Here is a 19,757-nt window from a genome sequence, read left to right as displayed (position 1 = left end):
TGTAATAGGATGTCTTACAGCATAAGTTTAGTTTAAACCAAATGATTACCCATAAAAGATTTGCTGCTTCCTTTTTAATTGCTGTTGTTCTAAAACAATTGCTCAAACAGTCCTGGGATCATGCTCAAGAACAAGACAGAATGCACCATAGTTCCAGTCATAAAGAATATAATTTTAGATTTCGGTTACACCATTGTAGTGCTCCATCTGGATGGAAACCTGATTGCAGAGATTCAAGCGGCATTGTAGGAATGGGTTTAAGGGATGACAATATAGTCAAGATTTGAGAGGAAGGGCAAATTAGAGATGGGAAGATAATCTGTCAACGGGGGGTGGGGGGGTGTCCGGTGGCACAGGTAGTATTTTTTGAGGTTATAGGTGATGATTTCAGTTTTGAAAAGTTAAGAGACAGGTGAGGAGAGGGAACAATTTACAATGCCAGCCAGCATAGGCACCTGACAAAAAGTTGTGGTCAGCAGTTTAATGGAATGGGGGTCAAGGTGCAGCAAGTTGGTTTTGTAGATAAGATGAACTCAAAGAGTTTTAAGGGAGAAGAGAGGAAAACCTACAGAGAAATGTAGGTTTAGAGCTTAGGGCAAGTGGCAGCTTAAGCTGGAAAGTTAGGTTTAGTGACACACTAAAAGGGCTGTAAGCACCAGAAGCAGGTGAACAGATGGTCTCAATCCTTATAGAGAAATTCATAAGCTCCTAGAACTTGTTCAAGTGAGGTCTTTAATAAACACTAACTTCTGCTGCCGATTGGAAAGACATCAGGAACAGGTGCGCATGCACACTTGGCCTGCGCTATGGACGCCAACGCATGCGCAAATTATCCTAACACACGCTGGCTGCAGAGCATCAAATCCCACTTCAGATTCCTTCTTTATTATGGGCCTATCCTTGTTCAATTTGCAATACATCACAGATATACAAAATGGAAAGAGTGATTACAGGTTTAAATAATAGTCTTCTGAAGCAAGTTGGAAAGGCTTTGCGTAGGCAATTCCCGACTGCCTCAGTTGGTAGTTAATGGGGCTCTTAAGCCCAGAGTCATGGTTTCGAGCCCCACGTTGGGTGATGATTCTTCTATTTAATATTGTTTATTTATTATCTACTTATTTATTATTCAAAACACTACAGAATTGTGATGAATAAAGACCTTCGTCACAGGTACAAGAATTACTAAGAGTGAACAAGGGTCTCTGGGAGAGCTCAGCTGCTGAAGAATATATTCATTTGTAGAAAATAGTAAATGGTAATAAATAATGCAAGAATAAATAAGCCCTTACATTTTGATGCTTCTCAAAGTCTTTTTGATAGCATTTGCAAAAAGCCCTATGAAATGAGAATTTTAATAATAATGATTGTTAAATGAACAGAACATTTTTGGAAACAGTCAATCCCAACATGATTGTTTAATTTACTCCCGAATACCAGATTTCAGATTGCATCTCAGAACTTAATTTAGGATGTCTGCCTAGCTCAAGTGATAAGTACAACTGGTGTTGCTGATCTTAAGATTTCTCTCACTTTAAAACAGTCACAGATTGATACACTACAAATGACATTATAGCTGCTCATGTGCAGAAGGTGATCTCCCTGATGTTGGTTCGTAGCACAGGAAATAAGTCGGGGTACCTCTCAGAGAGCAAGGCCCAGTCGGAGGCCAAGCTGCAGACGGAGGCTAAACCACTCATGGTTTAATTTAGAGAAGTAAAAAGCATACGTAAGATGTCTACAACATCCAGGAAGAACGTTTAATATTGTTTGGGTCGAATAGAAGGTGCAACGGAAAATAACATGTGATACTTAGCTTTACAACTAGTTATACGGACAATCAGGAGCAGAGCCAACAGGGTTCAAACTAAACACATTTTATGTCTACATAGAAGTGTTCTATATAAATGCTAAGATTAATTATACAAAAACATGCATAATTCACATAGTACAGAAGTTTTAACAAACAGAGTCAGTAAATATGGTCAGCAAGTCGGTTATCCTTTCACAATCTGGGTTCAGCATGTTAATATTTTTAAATCTACTCTAAACCTGTAAAAATTTCAAACAATTTAAAAGCATCAGTTGGTACAAAACCTTCATACATCTTCAAAATTCCTGATCCTGCACTTGTCAAAATGCAAAATAGTAATGTTACTTGAGAATCTGGAAGCTCCTTAAATTATAAAACAAGAAAAAAAGGCATCTACTTCCCATTTAGAAAGTGGGAATGCAAAATACTGAAAAGTCAATTCAAGTCATTTAAAAATGCATGTTAATGCTCAAATGGTTAAAATAATATTGCCATTGGATCATGGACCAGTGTCCAAAAACAAATGCTGATCATGGTTCCAGGCAAAAAGCTAGATTTACATGCATATGTTGCACATTTGAGGTTAACACACAGATTTGTCTTGGAATGTATTTGATGACTAGAAAGAGAAAAATATCAATTTATCCATAAAGTAAACCAAGACTGGAATTATACAGTGAAACTTACATCAAAGAGAAGCATAATGGTGTTCTCTTATCTTTGTTACATAGTTGCTAGATATCGCACAACAGGAGAGAACCATAACGCAGACTAAGATTGAAATAAGAAAGTAAGAAAAGTACATAAGTCACATAGTACGGCTAAAGTACATATGGAAAAGCTTCTCACAGAGTCTGTACATAAGAAAGACAGTACTGCTACCCTTTTTTAATCTGGGATAGGCTGTCCATCAATATCTGCTCTAAGCTCATTGAGTCTCACAGCTACCTTGATTACACCTCCTCCCACCTTTCTTTCTGTAAGGACTCATTCCATTCTCCCAGTTTCTCCATCTCAGTCACATCTGTTTTGACAATCCACCTTACTACTTCAATAGGTCTTTCTTTTTCCTGAATTGAGGATTCCTCTCCATTTTATTAATCTTGACTGTATCTCCCATTTATCTCACACTTCAACTCTCCTTCCACCCACCCCCGCACCAGCACCCCGCACACATCCCAGAATCACCATAGGGTTCCCCTTCTCCTCACCTTCCACTCCATCAGGCTCTGTATTCAAGGAATCATTTTCCCCAACTTCCCACATGACGTCACCATCTCCCCCTCCCTGGTTTTCAGCATCCTAGTTTATTATTCCACCAGCCGAATATCCATTCCCCTTTCTCAGCACCTCTCCATGTAAGCACAGGAGATGCAACACCAGCCCTTTCACCTGTCCAGGACCCCAAACACTCCTAGGTGTAACCACGATTCACATACTTGTTTCAATTTGCATTACTGCTATTTGTTGCTCACAACCTCATTGACATTGTAGAACCAAACACACACTTGGTAGCTTTGCTTAATGCCGCCATTCAGTTTGCAAACATGATTTTGAAGTTCCGGTCAATTCCTACTTGAATCTTCATCCCATTCTGGCCTCTCTACTCTCAGCATCCCACACTGTTACAATGAAGCTCAACACAAGTTTGAGGAACAGTGTTTCATTTTTCACTGAGGCACTTTACAATCTGCCGTCCTCAACACCGAGTTCAACAATTTCAGATCATAATCACAGCTCCCATTTTCTCAGACAACACATCCTGCTAGCGGTTCTGCTATTGCCATTTAAACCTCTGCTGGATCCACCTTTTATCATCGTCTCATTATCGCCCCCACCCCCATTTTGTCTTGCACTGTCATTCCTTTCGTCATTTAATTACTCCTGCCCTCCCACACCATCATAGACTTTCTCTGTTTATCTCCCCCTCCCTCCACCTATGTATTTGCTTATAAACTATTACATCACTAACTTCTTCCAGTTCTGATGAAAAATCATTGACCTGAAACATTAGCTTAGTTTCTCTCTCCATAAATGCATCCAGCACTTTCTTTTTTATTACAGAAGATTGAAATGTACTGGAATCCCCTTACACATGATGGCTTTGGTAATTACAGCATCTGCAAGAGACAGAAAGAAATGCAGGAGTAAACCACTCACACCAGAGAAATAAGAAACATAGCGTAATTAGAGTGATGGACCACTAGCACATACCAACATTCAACTTTTAGTGAATCTTTAGGGGAAAAAAATGTCTTCCGAATGTGCTAAGCTTTAGTTGCCAGCATTCCAATCAGTAGCAAAATGTTCAGAAAAACTCTCACAATCCAGAAGTCCAAGTCGTCATTTGGCTTTGATTTCAATTTAGAGGGCTGTCATTTTGCTACAACGACAGACAATTTATTTGACCCAATCTTAAAGCAAAATAAAGCTGCAATAATGTACTGAAGGGGATAGATGCAAGGAGATTTTGTGAAATCAGTATAATAAACACATTTCCTAAATCATCCAGATCTTGACACAGTTAGTGACAAATGGTTTTCTGAGGAATATTTTAACCTTACCTCACCCCATTCCTTTAAGTTATCCTTTTCTGTTCTCACTCGGGCAGGATGTTCCCTTAAACAGTGTCCTTTGGAAAAGAAAATTTAATCTGTGTTAAAAATATGCATCGGCTATAGATGGAATAATGGTTTTATTTACAATTAAAATAGGAGCATTCAAATTGCTAGCAAAAGACAAATTTTTCAAAAATAAATTAGTTTTTCTTATTTTTCAAAGTTTTGATCAGGAATGAATTAACTTCTAATTAATTAATGTACAAGCAGAGGAAATTAAACAGTAATGTAGGCCATAAAATATTCCACTACTCAAGCCCATGGTTTTCCATTTCGAGATCCCCATCTTTCCCCCTCTCTCTTCTGGAGTTTGCAACAGAAGAAGTAAATAGATGCAAGTCTTTCCTGCTTCCTTTAACATCCATAAAATGGAGCCACAAAAAGCAGCAAGACTTCCGGGAGAGAGGAGCTCTCAGATTTGATGTTCTTTTAGTTTGTATGGATGAGAGCGGGTGCTACAGGGTGGATAAGCAAACTGACCAGAAACCATGGTACAGGAAGCAGTGCTAGCGGGGCTAGTAAATAGGAATGTTGCAGTAATAGGGTACAGTTTAGTCAAGAAGATAAACACAGTACTCCACGATCGAGAGTGAGAGTCTAGACACTTGTGTTGCTTGCACCACCCAGGGTTTGGGGCATCTCCTCAGCGCTGGAGGGGAATTTGCAGCATGAGGGAAAGGATCAGTTGTTGTGGTCCACATAGGCACCAATGACCCACATAGGAACAGGAAAGAGGTTCTGTATAGGGAGCATGAGCAGCTAGAGGCTGTCATTGTGTAAATTAGAAGGGAGTTGAATGCACGGCTCAAAGATTGACGTGGGAGAAATTGGTTTCAATTCATGGGATATTGGCACCAGTACTGGGGGAAGTGGGAGCTGTAGCATTGGAATGGTCTTCACCAAGCTGTTCTGGGACCAGTGTGCTGGCGAGTCATATAAGTAAATCAGTAGAGAGGGCTTTAAACCAAATAGTTTTGTTTTATAAAAACAAAAAAACTGCGGATGCTGGAAAACCAAAACAAAAACAGAATTACCTGGAAAAACTCAGCAGGTCTGGCAGCATTGATGCTGCCAGACCTGCTGAGGTTTTCCAGGTAGTTTTGTTTTATACATGCATGGGATGTGGGCATCGCTGGTTAGGCCAGCATTTATTGCCCACTCCTAACTGCCTTTGTTCAGAAGGTATTTAAGAGTCAACCATGTTGTTGTGGGTCTGGAGTCACACATAGGCCAGACCAGGTAAGGACATCAGATTTCCTTCCCTAAAGGACATTAGTGAACCAGATGGGTTTTTATGACAATTGGCAATGGTTTCATGGTCACCATCAGACATTTCATTCCAGGTTTTTACTGAATTTAAATTTCACCTTCTGCTGTGGTGGGATTCAAACCCAGGGCCCCAGAGCATTACCCTGGGTCTCTGGAATACTAGTCCAGTGAGTAAAGGTGTGTTAAATTAAAGGAAAAGGACAAGACAAGGCATGAGAGCAAGGTATGAATAAGGGTAATAACAATCAGAGCGTGGCAAGAGGGACAGAGCGTACAAACTTAAAGAGCATGACAGCAGATAAGGCCAGAGTTTGCAAAAATAGTAAAAGGACAGAACTAAAAGCTTTATATCTTAATGTACATGGCAAAAATAACAACATAGAAAAATTAACAACTCAAACAGAAACAAATAGGTATGACCTGGTAGCCATGACAGAGATATGGATGCAGGATGACCAATGCTGGACCTCAATATTTCAAGGGTACTTGGCATATCGGAAGGACAGGAAGCTAGGGCAGGATGATGGAGTTGCTGTATTAATAAGGATGACATTAGCATAATAATGAGAAATGACCTTAGTTCTAAAGGTCAAGATGTAGAATCAGTTTTGGTACAGATAAGAAACTGTAAAGGTAAGGATGTCAATTGTGGGAGTAGTTTACAGGCCCCCTAACAGTAACTAAACTGTAGAATGGGGAAGAATTAATGGGGGCTTTTAAGAAAGGCACTACATTTATCGTGGATGATTTTAATCTACAGATAAATTGGATGAATCAGATCAGCAAAAGTAATGTGGGAGAAGAGTTCATAGAGCATTTTCGAGACACTTTCTTAAAGGTTCTACAGCCAACCAGAGAGCGGGCTATTCTATGCTTGGTAGTATGCAACGAGACAAGATTAATTAATGACCCCATAGTAAAGGAGCCTCTAGGTAGCAGTGCTCATAGCATGATTGAATTTCGCATTCAGTTTGAAGGAGAGTGGGTCTCAGACTTGTGTTTTAAACTTTTATAAAGGCAACTACAAGGGTATGAAGATAGAACTGGCCAAGGTGAACTGGGAAAAAAGGTTAAAGGGTAAGTTAGTAGAGATGCAGCAGCAGGCATTTAAGGAGCTATTTAGGAACGTTTAGCAGAGATACATTCCAGGAAGGAAGAAAGACTAGGAGACGAATGCACCATCCGTGGATAGCTAAACAAGTTAAAGATAGCATCAAATTGAAAGAAAAAGTATACAATTCTGCAAAGATTAGCGATAGGTCAGAAGATTGGACAGTATTTAGAAGCTAGCAAAGAATGGCAAAAAAAGAACAAAGGAGAGAAAGCTAACTAGAAATAAAAAACAGACAAGAGTTTCTACAAGTATTCAAAACAGAAAAGCGTAACTAAAGTGAGTGTGGGCTCTCTAGACAGAGTGTCTGGGAGAATTAACATCAGAAAATAAGGAAATGGTCGAAACGTTGAACAGATATTTTGTGTCTGTTTTCACTGTAGAAGACATCCGAGAAATATTTGTAACTCAAGAGATGAAAGGGAGAGAGGAACTTAAAACAATTACAATCACCAGGGAAAGGATACTGAGAAAACTATTAAACTAAAAGCTGACAAGAGCGCAGGCCCTGATCAACTTCATCTCAGGGTCTTAAAAGAGGTGGCTGCTGAGATAGTAGATGCATTGGTTTTAATTGTCCAAAATTCCCTAGGTTCTGAAAGAGTCCCATCACATTGGAAAATAGTGAATGTAACTTCTCTATTCAAGAGAGGGAGACAGAAAGCTGGAAACTACAGGCCAGTTAGCTTAACATCTATCATTGGGAAATTGCTGAAATCTATTATTAAGGAGGTTATGTTTTTCGGGTGTCGGTCCTTCAGGTGTTAACCTTGCTGGGGTGTCCGGTTTTCTTGGGCAGCAGCACAGCCTGGATTTTGGGCAGGACCCCACCCTGGGCTATATTGACCCCGCCCAGCAGCTTGTTGAGCTCCTCGTTGTTGCGGATGGCGAGCTGCAGGTGGCGGGGGATGATGCGGGTCTTCTTGTTGTCCCGGGCCGGTTTGCCGGCCAGCTCGAGGATCTCGGCCGTCAGGTACTCAAGGACGGCGGCCAGGTAGACGGGGGCTCTGGCCCCGACCCGCTCGGCATAGTGACCCTTGCGCAGCAGCCGGTGGATACAACCGACGGGGAACTGGAGCCCGGCTCTGGAGGAGCGAGTCTTGGCCTTGGCATGCCCTTTGCCTCCGGTTTTACCCGACTGGACATCTCTCAGAATTTAGCTCTTATTAAGGAGGTTATAGTGGGCACTTAGAAATCACAATGTAATCAGGCAGAGTCAATATGGCTTTGTTTAAGGGCAATCATGTTTGACTAATTTATTAGCATTCCTCGGGGAAGTAACAAGTAACGTGGATCAAGGGAAACCTGTTGGATGGTGTTCATGGATTTTTAAAAGGCATAAGGTGCCACATCAAAGGTTACTACACAAGATGCAGGGGGGTAACAAATTAGCATGGATAGAGGATTGGTTGGCTGACAGGAAGCAGAGAGTAGGGATAAATGTGATAGGCAGAGCTAAGCGATTCCACAACCAACGGATCAGATCTAAGCTCTGCAGTCTTGCCACATCGTGAATGGTGGTGATCATTTAAACAACTTACTGAAGGAGGAGGCTCCACAAATATCCTCAATGATGGGGAGGCCAGCACATCAGTGCAAAAGATAAGGCTGAAGCATTTGCTACAATCTTCAGCCAAAAGTGCCGAGTGGATGATCCATTTCGGCCTCTTCCAGAGGTCCCCAGCATCACAGATGCCAGTCTTCAGCCAATTCGATTCATTCCACGTGATATCAAGAAACGACTGAAGGCACTGGATACTGCAAAGGCTATGGACCCTGACAATATTCCAGCAATTGCACTGAAGACTTGTGTTCCAGAACTTGCTGCACTCCTAGTAAGCTGTTCCAGTACAATCTGCTCACTGATGCCCAGTTTGGGTTCCGCCAGGGACACTTAGCTCCTGACCTCAATAAAGCCTTGGTTCAAACATGGACAAAAGAGCTGAACTCCCGAGATGAGGTGAGAGTGACTGCCCTTGACATCAAGGCTGCATTTGACCAAGTGTGGCATCAAGGAGCCCCAGCAAAACTGGAGTCAAAGGGAATCAGGGGGAAAACTCTCCACTGGCTGGAGTCATACCTATTGAAAAGGAAGACGGTTGTAGTTGTTGGAGATCAGCCATCTCAGCTCCAGGACATCATGGTAGGAGTTCCTCAGGGTAGTGTCCTCGGTCCAACCATCCTCAGCTGCTTCATCAATGACCTTCCTTCCATCATAAGGTCAGAAGTGGGGATGTTCACTGATGACTGCACAATGTTCAGCACCATTTGCGACTCCTCAGATACTGAAACAGACAACATCCAGGCTTGGGCTGATAAGTGGCAAGTAACATTTGCCCCACACAAATGTCAGGCAATGACCATACCAACAAGAGAGAATCTAACTGTCGCCCCTTGATGTCCAATGACATTACCATCACTGAATTCCCCCACTGACCAGGTACTGAACTGGACTCGCCATATAAATACTGTGGCTACAAGAGCAGGTCAGTGGCTAGGGATCCTGTGATGAGTAACTGACCTCCTGATTCCCCAAAGCCTGTCCACCATCTGCAAGGCACAAGTAAGGAGTGTGATAGAATACTCCCCACTTGCCTGATTGAGTGTAGCTCCAACAACACTCAAGAAGCTTGACACCATTCAGGACAAAGCAGCCGCTTGATTGGCATCACATCCACAACCGTTCACTCCCTCCAACTCCAAATCACAGTAGCAGCAGCGTGTACCATCTACAAGATGCACTCCAGGAATTCATCAAGGCTCCTTCGACAGCACCTTCCAAACCCACGACCACTACCATCTAGAAGGACAAGGGCAGCAGATAGATGGGAACACCACCACTTGTAAGTTCCCTTCCAAGTCACTCACCATCCTGACTTGAAAATATATCGCCGTTCCTTCACTGTCGCTGGGTCAAAATTCTGGAACCCCCTTGCTAACGGCACTATGCATATACCTACACCTACACGTGGACTGCAGCAGTTCAAGAAGGCAGCTCACCACCACCTTCTCAAGAGCAACTAGGATGGGCAATAAATGCCAGCCCAGCCAGGAAAGCCCACCTCCCATGAATTTAGTAAAAAAAAATGCGGCATTTAAGGTTGACAAGCTGTAACCAGTGGAGTGCCACAGGGATCACATCAGCGCTGAGGTCTCATCTATTTACAATTTATATCAATGACTTGGATGAAGGGGCCGAATGTATGATTGCCATTTGTGAATGACACAAAGATAGGTAGGAAAGTAAATTGTAAGGAGGACAAAGAGTCTGCTGAGGGATTTAGAAATGTTAAGTGAGTGGGCAAAAAATTGGCAGATGCAGTATAATGTGGGAAAATGTGAATTTGTCCACTTTGGCAGGAAGAATAGAAAAGCAGTATAGTATTTAAATGGATTGAGATTGCAAAACTCTATGTAACAGTGGAATCTGGGTATCCTGGTACATGAATCACAAATAGTATGCAGGTACAGCAAGTGATTTGGAAGGCAAATGGGAATGTTGTTGTTTATTGAAAAGGGGAATGGAATATAAAAGCAGGGATGTTTTGCTACAATTGAATAGAACTACAGCTACAGTCATATATCTGGAATGCTGTGTACAGTTTTGGCCCCCTTACTTGAGAAAAGATATAATAGCATTAGAAACAATTCAGAGAAGGATCACATGACAATCCCTGGGATGACTGAGTTATTTTATGAATAAAATTTGGACAGATTGGGCCTGTATCACAGAATTTAGAAGAATGAGACACAATCTCATTGAAACATGTAAGACCCTGGGGGGAACTGAAAGGGTGAACGCTGAAAGGATGTTTCCCTTTGTGAGATAGACTAGAACTAGGGGATACAGTTGAAAAATAAGGGTCTCCCATTTAAGACAGTGATGAGGAGAATTTTTTTTCCTTTCACAAGATCACCAGTGTGTAGACTTCTCTTCCCCAGAGAGCGGTTGAGGCAGGGTCTTTGAATATATTTAATGCTGAGTTAGATTCTTGATTGACAAGGGAGTCAAAGGGTGGAGTTGAGGCCACAATCGGATCAGCCGTGATCTTGTCAAAAGGAGGAGCAGGCTCTCTTTGCTGAATGGCCTACTCCTGTTTCTAATTTGTATATTCATAACCAGCCATATTGTGCTACAATAAAAGGTAGAAAATTCATGGATTCAGGCAGATTCTGTTATTTAAACTGACTGACAGGTCACTACAAACCCAGTAGATTAAACCTCAAGGTGTGCATTTCAAGGACGAGAGGTAAGTATTGACGTGGAAGGGTTTGGGGGCACATTCCAGAGAGTGAGGAACCTAGAAGCAAGGCCATCAATGGTGGGATGAAGGCAGGGAAACACAAAACGCCCAAGTCAGAGGAGCCAAGACCCTTTGTGGGGTTTTGGGGCTGGAAGAGGTTACGGATGAGTATTTTCAATTGGAGACCAGGATACCATGGGGTACCAGGAACCAATGTAGGTCAGCAAAAACAGGAGTGATAAACAAAGTGCAAGCTAGGATATGGGCAACAAAATTTTAGATGAATTAAAGTTTACAAAGGGAGAAAGATGAGAGGCCAGCCAGGAAGAAAATGGAATAGTTGTATCTAAAGGTCACAAAGGAACAAATGAAAGTTTCAGATGGGTCAATGCAGATGCGGTTACGGAAGTGGAAGTAGGCAGTCTCTGTGATGGAAAGGATAAGGGGTTAGGAGCTCAGCTCAGGGTTTACTAAGGTGCTGAGGTTCTGCATCCTCTGGTTCAACCTGAGAGAGTAGCTAAGGAGAAATCTAGGTAATGCTACAGACTTAGCTGGGCAGACCAAAGACAATGGCTTCAATCTTTCCAATGTTTAACTGGAAGAAATTGAAATTCATCCAACACTAGATGTTAGACAAACAATCTGACAGAACAGAAGTAATGGAGGGGTCGAGAAAGGTAGAGTTCAGTATTGTTAGTGTACACATGGAAGCTGTCCCTTTATCTATTGATAATGTCACCAAGTGTCTTCATGCAGATGAAGGAAATGAGGGCCCCAAGGACAGATCCTCAGAGGACTCTAGAGTTGAACAAAGTAGGGACAGGGATAGAAGGCATTGCTGGAGATACTTATCTATCAAATTGTAAGCAGAGAATGGAACCAAGTGAAAGTAACCTTATTAAGATAGGCAACCTTGAGGAGAAACATTGGAGGAAGATGATATCGTTGACTCTCTCCACAGATGCTGCCTGACCTGCTGAGTATTCCCAGCACGTTGTGTTTTTATTCCAGCATCTGCAGGGTTTTGCTTTTGTATTTGTGGAAGGATGGGCATGGTTTTTGGAGACAATGATACATTCAAAGACTTCAGAGGAAAAGATGATGGACATGACTGCAGTAGCTTAAGGGCAGATGAGCCAAGGATAGTTTTTTTTTTCAGGAGAGGTTCGTGACAACTATTCTGAAAAGAGGTGAACAACACTTCAATGGTGAACAAGTAAAACAACCTAAGTGGAATAATGTTGAAAATTGACAAAAGACATACCTCAAATCAGCAAGATCAAATTAAACCAGCATAAATAAATTAGCAAAATAAAAGTGAAATGAAGAGGAAACATTTCATTTACTAACACTTTTAGTGAAAGAGTTCACTGGGATAAATACAAAAACATGTGGAAACAAGTTAAAATTGTGCCAAAAACAACCTAGAAAACATTCACAGCTGCAGATAAAAAAAAGTGATACTTCTTTAGCCTACATCCTCAAACTTTGTGACCATTTCCCCCCTCTCAAGAATAGCATCCAGATGGACATGGGTAATCTTAAAATGTATTTTGAGCTGATTCTAGCCCAAAAATGATTTGCTAACCCAGAATCCCAGTCTAGTATATTGTTTTGCAGATTTGAAACAACTAAAGGAAAACAAAGACTTGCATTTATAGAGCACCTTTCGAAACCTCAGGATATCTCAGGGTGCTTTACAGCCAATGTGGTAGTTTTGAAGTGTACCCAACTGTTGAATGTAGGAATATTTTAGTAATATCTGGCCATTCAGTAAGACAGCTTGTACCGTTGTGTTTTAATCTTTGTGTTAAGGAAGAGAAGCCATTTAAAAATCAACACAGAAGTCAGCTAGGAGAGCAGCAGAAATGCTGCAGAAGTATAAAGGCATCCACCAAGCTGCAATCTCCGTACCACTAGGATAGCAGATATCCCAGTAAATCTTACCAAACTTCCCCCCAAGTGGGCTCATGCACGCTTCTATTTTTGTTACAAACAGAATTTTTTTTAACTCTTTCATGGACATGGGTGTTGTTGACACCACCAGCATTTGTTGCCCATTCCTAATTGCTCTTGAACTGTGGGTCTGGAGTCACATGTAGGCCAGGCCAGGTAAGGATGGCAAATTTCCTTCCCTAAAGGACATTAGCGAACCAGATGAATCTTTACAACAGTGATCATTTCATGGTCACAATTACTGAGACTCGTTTATATTCCAGGTTTTATTAATTGAATTTAAATTCCACCAGCTGCCATGGTGGGATTTGAACCCATGTCCTCAAAGCATTAGCCTGGGTTGCTGGCTTATTAGGCCAGCAGTATTACCACTACATCACGTCTCCCCCTTATTATAATCATTATGAGGGAGTCATTGTATACTGGGCATATACCATTACACTGAAAATGGATTAATCTGGTCCATGTTCAAAACAAATGTGACAAAATAGACATAGTTTAAACAATACATCCTTTGGTGTCACTTCAATGCTGTGTAAAACAATGGAATCAATTATCAGAGGAAAACAGTCTTATCTGTAAATAGCAGTTAGTACAACTTCAAAAACAGAAAATCCTCAACTACTTTGGGAAAGTGACAATTCAGATGGACTGTGGAAAACCTGCTAACCAAGATTTCCAAAATACATACGTCTGACAACACTCTACACAAAATGCTATTAGTTATGCTAAAAGCAGTAGGGAATTACAGTAAATCTTGGGAATGGATAAGAAAATAGTTAAAGAGTAGAAACACCAGATCTTCAAAGTTAAATCAGCAGGCAACACCGGAGTTCAGCATTAAGAACATCAGTGTTTCTAATTTACATCAATAACCTGGATTCAGAAAATCAATGGAGCTAGTTATGTTGACAAATTCTACCAAATGAAAATTAGAAGATAAATTGAAGCAGAAAATAAAATTAAAAGTTGAGCTAAATATGTATGTGGATAGAACAATAGAAGATTAAATTTAACTCAAGCAGTTGCATAGTACTACACATAGGGTGGAAAAACAGAAACATTCACAAAATGGTGTTGAAATTGCAAAACAAGAAATAGAAAGAGACTTTGGAGTATTCGTAAACTAAATGTTCAAAATTTAGAACAGCATTCAAAAAAGTCAAAAGAATAAGCATGGGAGCAAATGACAAGGTTGAAGCAGTTGCAACAATCTTTAGCCAGAATTACTGAGTAGATTAGCTATATTGGCCTCCCCCTGACATCCCCACCATCACAGAAGCCAGTGTTCAGTCAATTAGTTTCATTCTTCATGATATCAAAAACAATTGCATGCACTGGATGCAGCAAAGGTTACAGGACTCAACAACACCTTGATGTCATGGTGAAGACATGTACCTCTGGATGCACCCCTAGGCAAGCTTTTCCAGTACAGCTACAACACTGGCATCTACCCGACCTTGAAAAATTGCCAGATATGTCCTACCCACAATAACGTCAAATTCAATTCAGCCAATTAACACCCTATCAGTCTACTCTCAATCATCAACAAAGTGATGGAAGGTTTCACTGACAACACCATCAAGCAACACTTACACAACAATAATCTGTTCACCAATGCTCCATTTGGGTTCCACAAGGTCTGACCTCATAATAGCCTTAGTCCAAATATGGACAAAAGAGCTGCATTCCAGACGTGAGGCAGCAGTGACTACTCTTGACAGTATCTAATCCAGCGTGGCAATCAAGGAGCCCTAGCTAAATTGAAGTCAATAGGAAATCTCTTCACTGCAGGAGTCATACCCAACCATTTGCGGAAAAGAGTTCCAAACCTGTACCACACTTTTGTGTGGAGAAGTGTTTCCTAATTTCACTCCTGAAAAGTCTGACTTTAATTTTTAGACAATGCCCCATAGTCTTAAACTCCCTAAGCAGATATTTCAGATACAGACTCCCTTAAGCAAATATTATTTCATAACGCTTAGCAAAAATTTATCCTGGCCAAAAAAAGGACTCGATGAGAAGGATGAAAAACTAGTGGCAGGTCAGAGGATTGGGAATTTTCTAGAAAGGAGCAACAGATGACTAAAAAGCTAAAAAAGAGGCAGAAAATTTACAATGGAAGTAAATTGGCAAAAAATATAAAAACAAACAGCAAGAGCTTCTACGGGTATATAAAAAGAGAGTAGATAAAGTGAGCATGGGATCCTTGGAAGATGCAACTGGAGAATTGATAATGGGGAACAGGGAAATGGCAGATAATTTAAACCAATACTTTACATCGGTCTTCACGGTGAAGGGCACTATAAACATCCCAAAGATATCTGAGAAGCAAGGAGCTCATGGAAGGAAAGACCTTGTAACAGTCTCTATCACAAGGAACAAAGTATTTGACAAACTAATGGGACTAAAGGCAGACAAGTTACCATAACCTGATGCTCTGCATCCAAGGGTTTTAAATGAAGTGGCTGCAGAGATAGTGAGGCCACTGGTCGAAATATTCCAGAATTCACTGGATTCCGGGAGGGTCCCAGCAGATTGGAAAACCGCTAATGTGATGCCCCTGTTCAAGAAGGGAGGGACAAAAAGCAGGAAACTCTAGGCCAGTTAGCCTAACATCTGTCATTGGGAAAATGCTAGAGTCCATTATTAAGAAAGAAATAGCAGGACATTTAGAAAAGCTTAACGCAATCAAACAGTCAACATGGTTTTGTGAAAGGGAAATCACGTTTGACAAATTTGCTAGGGTTCTTTGAGGAAAAAACAAGCAGTGTTGATAAAAGGAAAGATGTAGTGTATTTGGATTTCCAGAAGGCATTCGATCAGGTGCCACATAAAAGATTATTGCACAAGATAGGAGCTCATGGTATTGGGGATAATGTATTAGCATGGATTGAGGATTGGTTAACACATAGAAGACAGAGTCGGGATTAATGGATCTATTTCAGGTTGGAAAGAGGTAAATAGTGGAGTGCCACAGGTATCAATCAGTCCTAGGGCCTCAATTATTTACTATCTATATTAATGACTTGGAGGAGGGGGCAGAGTGTAATGCATTCAAATATGCTAATGATACAAAAATAAATGGGAGGGCATGAGGTTTCTGCAAAGGGATATAGATAGGTTGAGTGAGTGGGCAAAAACTTGGCAGATGGAGTTTAATATAGGAAAGTGTGAGGTCAAGCATTTTGGTAGGAAGAATCAAAAGGCAGATTATTATTTAAATGGAGACACACCAGAAAATTGCAGCACAGAGGGATCTGGGTGTTCTTGTGCATAAAATACAAAAAGTTAACATGCTGGTGCAGCAAGTAATTAAGGAGGCAAATGGAATTTTGGCCTGTATTTAGCTAGGGGATTGGAGTTTAACCACAGGGAAGTCCTGTTACAACTGTACAGGGTGTTGGTGAGGCCGCACCTGGAGCACTGTGTAGTTTTGGACCCCGTATTTAAGAAAGGATATACTGGCATTGGTGGCAGTTCAAAAGAGATTCACTAGGCTGATTCCTAGAATGAAGGGGTTGACTTATCAAGAACAGCTAAACAGGTCAGGCCTTTATTCATTAGAGTTTAGAAGAATGAGGGGTGATCTTATTAAAATGTTCAAGATTCTGAGGGGGCTTGACAGGGTAGATGTTGAGATGATGTTTCCACTAGTGGGGAATCTCAAACTAGGAGACGTAGTTACAGAATAAGGGGACACTCATTTAAAACTGAGATGCGAAGGGATTTCTTCTCTCAGTGGGTAGTGAATGTCTGGAATTCTCTACCACAGAGAGTTGTGGAGGCTAGATCACTAAAAGTACTTAAAGAGGAGGTAGATAGATTTTTGAAATGTCAGGGAGTTGAGGGCTATGATGAGGAGCTGGCACAAAAGCAGAGTTGAGGCATGGGGCAGATCAGCCATGATCTTATTGAATGGTGGGGCAGGCTTGAGAGGCTGAATGGCCGACTTGTGCTCCTATTTCTTATGTTCTTATGTTCTATCGATCATAAATAATTCTGTCTATCCTATCTGCTCCCCTTAATATCTTGAATCCACTGAAAGAGTGTAAAACATTGTGGAATTTCAAACTCAAGTGAGGTGCGCCCTAAATCATTTGCATTCATGTTTTTCATGATCTTTTACATTGGTTCAAGATTCAATTCGGTTGAATCAGGCTCCATCAACAAATTTGGCCATTGCCCCAAATCAAAATTGAGGAATTCAGAAAGGATCTGCAAATTGCAGTCATTTTCTTAGGCACACAGACAATGACAATAGCCATTTGTAAAAGCTTTCTCAAATTTAAAAGTATTTAATTTATTAATGAATTAACTAGTGTAAACCACAAAACCATTAACTGATTCAATATAGTTTCTGCTATCGTTATTTCCAGTGATTTTCAATGAGGTTATTCACAGGTAGAGGGCTAGATATTTCTTAAGAATGCTTACTTTTGAGGATAAACTCATTTTCCAATGTACTAGTAAAACTGACCCAGGTTACCACCCTTACATACATCAAAGACTACTTTTTAATGGAAAGGAGAAAGAAAATGAAGCTCGGATACACTGCACTGGTTCATGCATCACGGAATAAGCATATGAATTTCAGCAGAAACTTGAAGCCTAACCTAACCAGCATAATTATATGCACATTTGGGGCACTATTTTCCAATTGCACTCAAAGCAGAAGCATTCCCAAAAAACTTTAAGGCACAATACGTTTCAGTAATTAAGCCATTAGATTGGAAATTTGCTAATGTTACTCCATTATTTAAGGAGGAGAAAGAAATTAGGTAACCTCAGGCCTGTAACTTTGTCAGTTGGGGAGAAGGTGTCATTAGGGATAGAGCTTCTGAGAATTTGATTAAAAAATCAGCTGATCAGAGAGAGCCGACACAGTTTTGTTAAGAGAATATCATGTCTTACTAATCTCATCAAATTTTTTTTTGAGAAACTCAGTAATAAGGTGGCCTCTACGGGTGTTATCTATTTGGATTTGATAACCATTTGATAAGACTCCACACAAAAGATTATTGGCACAAATGTACACAGATTTGGTGGTAGGCTTTTGACAGATTTGTAATTGGTTGGAAGGCAGAAAACCGACACTTGGTATAAAGGGCAGACTCAGACTGTTAGGGTGTGACAAGTGGTGTTCCCCAGGGAAATATTCTGGGCCCTCAACTTTTTACCATATTTAACATTGACTTGGCTGAAAGAGCAGAGAATTGCACCTCCAAGTTTGCACATGTCAACAATAGCGCAATAAGCTGCATAAGGATATAGACAGATTAAGTGACTGGAGAAAATAATGAAAGAGTTGAAATGTGGGCAAGTGTGAGGCCATTGGCTTTGGAGCCAAGGTAAATCTTTACAATTGGTGAGAAACTAGGAACTACAAAAGAATAAAGAACTTTGGGAATCCAAGTAGACAAATCACTAAAAGCTAGAAAAATCAATCAAGATGACTATAATAAAAGCAAAATACTTGATTGCTGGAAATTTGAAAATAAAAACAAAATGCTGGAAAACCTCTAGAGGTCTAGCAGCATCTGCAGACAGAGAAACACAGTTAATGCTTTGTGTCAAATATGATTTTTGTTTGAAACTGAAAGGAGGTAGAAAAGTGATGGGTTTTATGCTGGTGGAAGAGTTGGGGGATAGGGAGGTAGAACAAAAATGAAGTTCTGGGATATCTTAGAGGGCAGGAGTGTTTAAATAACAAAGATGTCATGGATAAATAGAAAATAAGGAAATGGTAATGGTTGTAGTAAAGAAACTAAACATTGGTGGTCCAAAGTAAGTGTTAATGGCAGACCAGTAAACAGCTCTGTTTGAAAGCAAAAAACGTGAAAACAAGATACAGACTGGTACGGGAGGGAAAAACAAGTCAAAATGGAGGAGAAAGCTCATGGTCTAAAGTTATTGAACACCAGAAGGCTGTAAAGTGCCAAATCGGAAGATGAGGTGCTTTTCCTCCAGCTTGTTTTGGGCTTCACTGGAACACTGTAGCAAGTTGAGGATAGAAATGTGTGCATGAGATCAAGGCAGTTAATTAAAAAGGCAAGTGACTGGACGGTTGGGTTCATACTCGTGGACTGAGCAGAGCCAGTCTGCCCCTATGCAGAGGAGACCGCATCATGAGCAGCGAATGCAGTATACTAAATTGGGAGCAGTACAAGTAAATCGCTGCTTCATCTGGAAGCAATGTTTTGGGTCTTGGACAGTGAGGAGAGGTAAAAAGTTAAATGTTTCATTTCCTGCGATTGCAATGGGAAAGTGCAGTGGGATGGAGATGAGGTTGGGGCTGACAGAGGAGTGCACCATGGTGTCAGAGAGGCAAGAGTCCCTTCAGGATAGTGACAGGCGAGGGGAGGTGAAGATGCGTTTGCTCGTCACATTATGCTCCAGATGATGGAGGACGATCCTTTAAATGTGGGGGCTGGTGGGATAGAAAGTGAGGACCAGGGAAACTATCGCCGTTCTCCCCCCATAGCATAAAATCCATCATACTTAATACCTCCCTTCAAGTCTGAAGAGTCATATTTGACTGTTAACTCCGTTTCTCTCTCCAAAGATGTTGCGTTTTTCCAGCACTGTTTTTATATCAAGGTGGTTAATATTGGCCTTTATCTCAAATCAGCTGGAATACAAAGGGGAAGAAAATTATGCTTCCATTGTATAGACCCTGGATCAGGCCCTACTGGAAGTGCCGTGTTCAACCATGGGTGCCGCAGTAAGGATATATTGACTTTGAAGAC

General features: G+C 40.9%; 1 protein-coding gene across 11 annotated transcripts in view; it reads right to left on the bottom strand.

The window, feature by feature from the left end:
• The window catches only part of LOC121288216 (katanin-interacting protein), a 145,751-nt gene that overhangs the window by 123,757 nt on the left and 2,237 nt on the right, over window positions 1–19,757 (bottom strand). For 6 of the 11 annotated variants that reach the window (XR_005945331.1, XR_005945332.1, XM_041206663.1 and 3 more), the window contains exon 2: window positions 4,375–4,442. Coding sequence is in view for 7 of the 11 variants with exons in the window: in XM_041206663.1 (XP_041062597.1) it covers window positions 4,375–4,442 (68 nt within the window). In the remaining 4 variants the exon portion in view is untranslated. Of the gene's footprint in view, window positions 1–2,497; window positions 2,582–3,812; window positions 3,931–4,374; window positions 4,443–19,757 lie in introns of those variants that run through there. The other 5 variants (XM_041206664.1, XM_041206669.1, XM_041206665.1 and 2 more) reach the window with 4 other exon arrangements.

Source organism: Carcharodon carcharias, chromosome 15, assembly GCF_017639515.1.
Source record: "Carcharodon carcharias isolate sCarCar2 chromosome 15, sCarCar2.pri, whole genome shotgun sequence".
Lineage (NCBI taxonomy): Eukaryota > Metazoa > Chordata > Chondrichthyes > Lamniformes > Lamnidae > Carcharodon > Carcharodon carcharias.
Note: the sequence above shows the minus strand (reverse complement) of the source record. Positions and strands in the feature narration are given on the sequence as shown.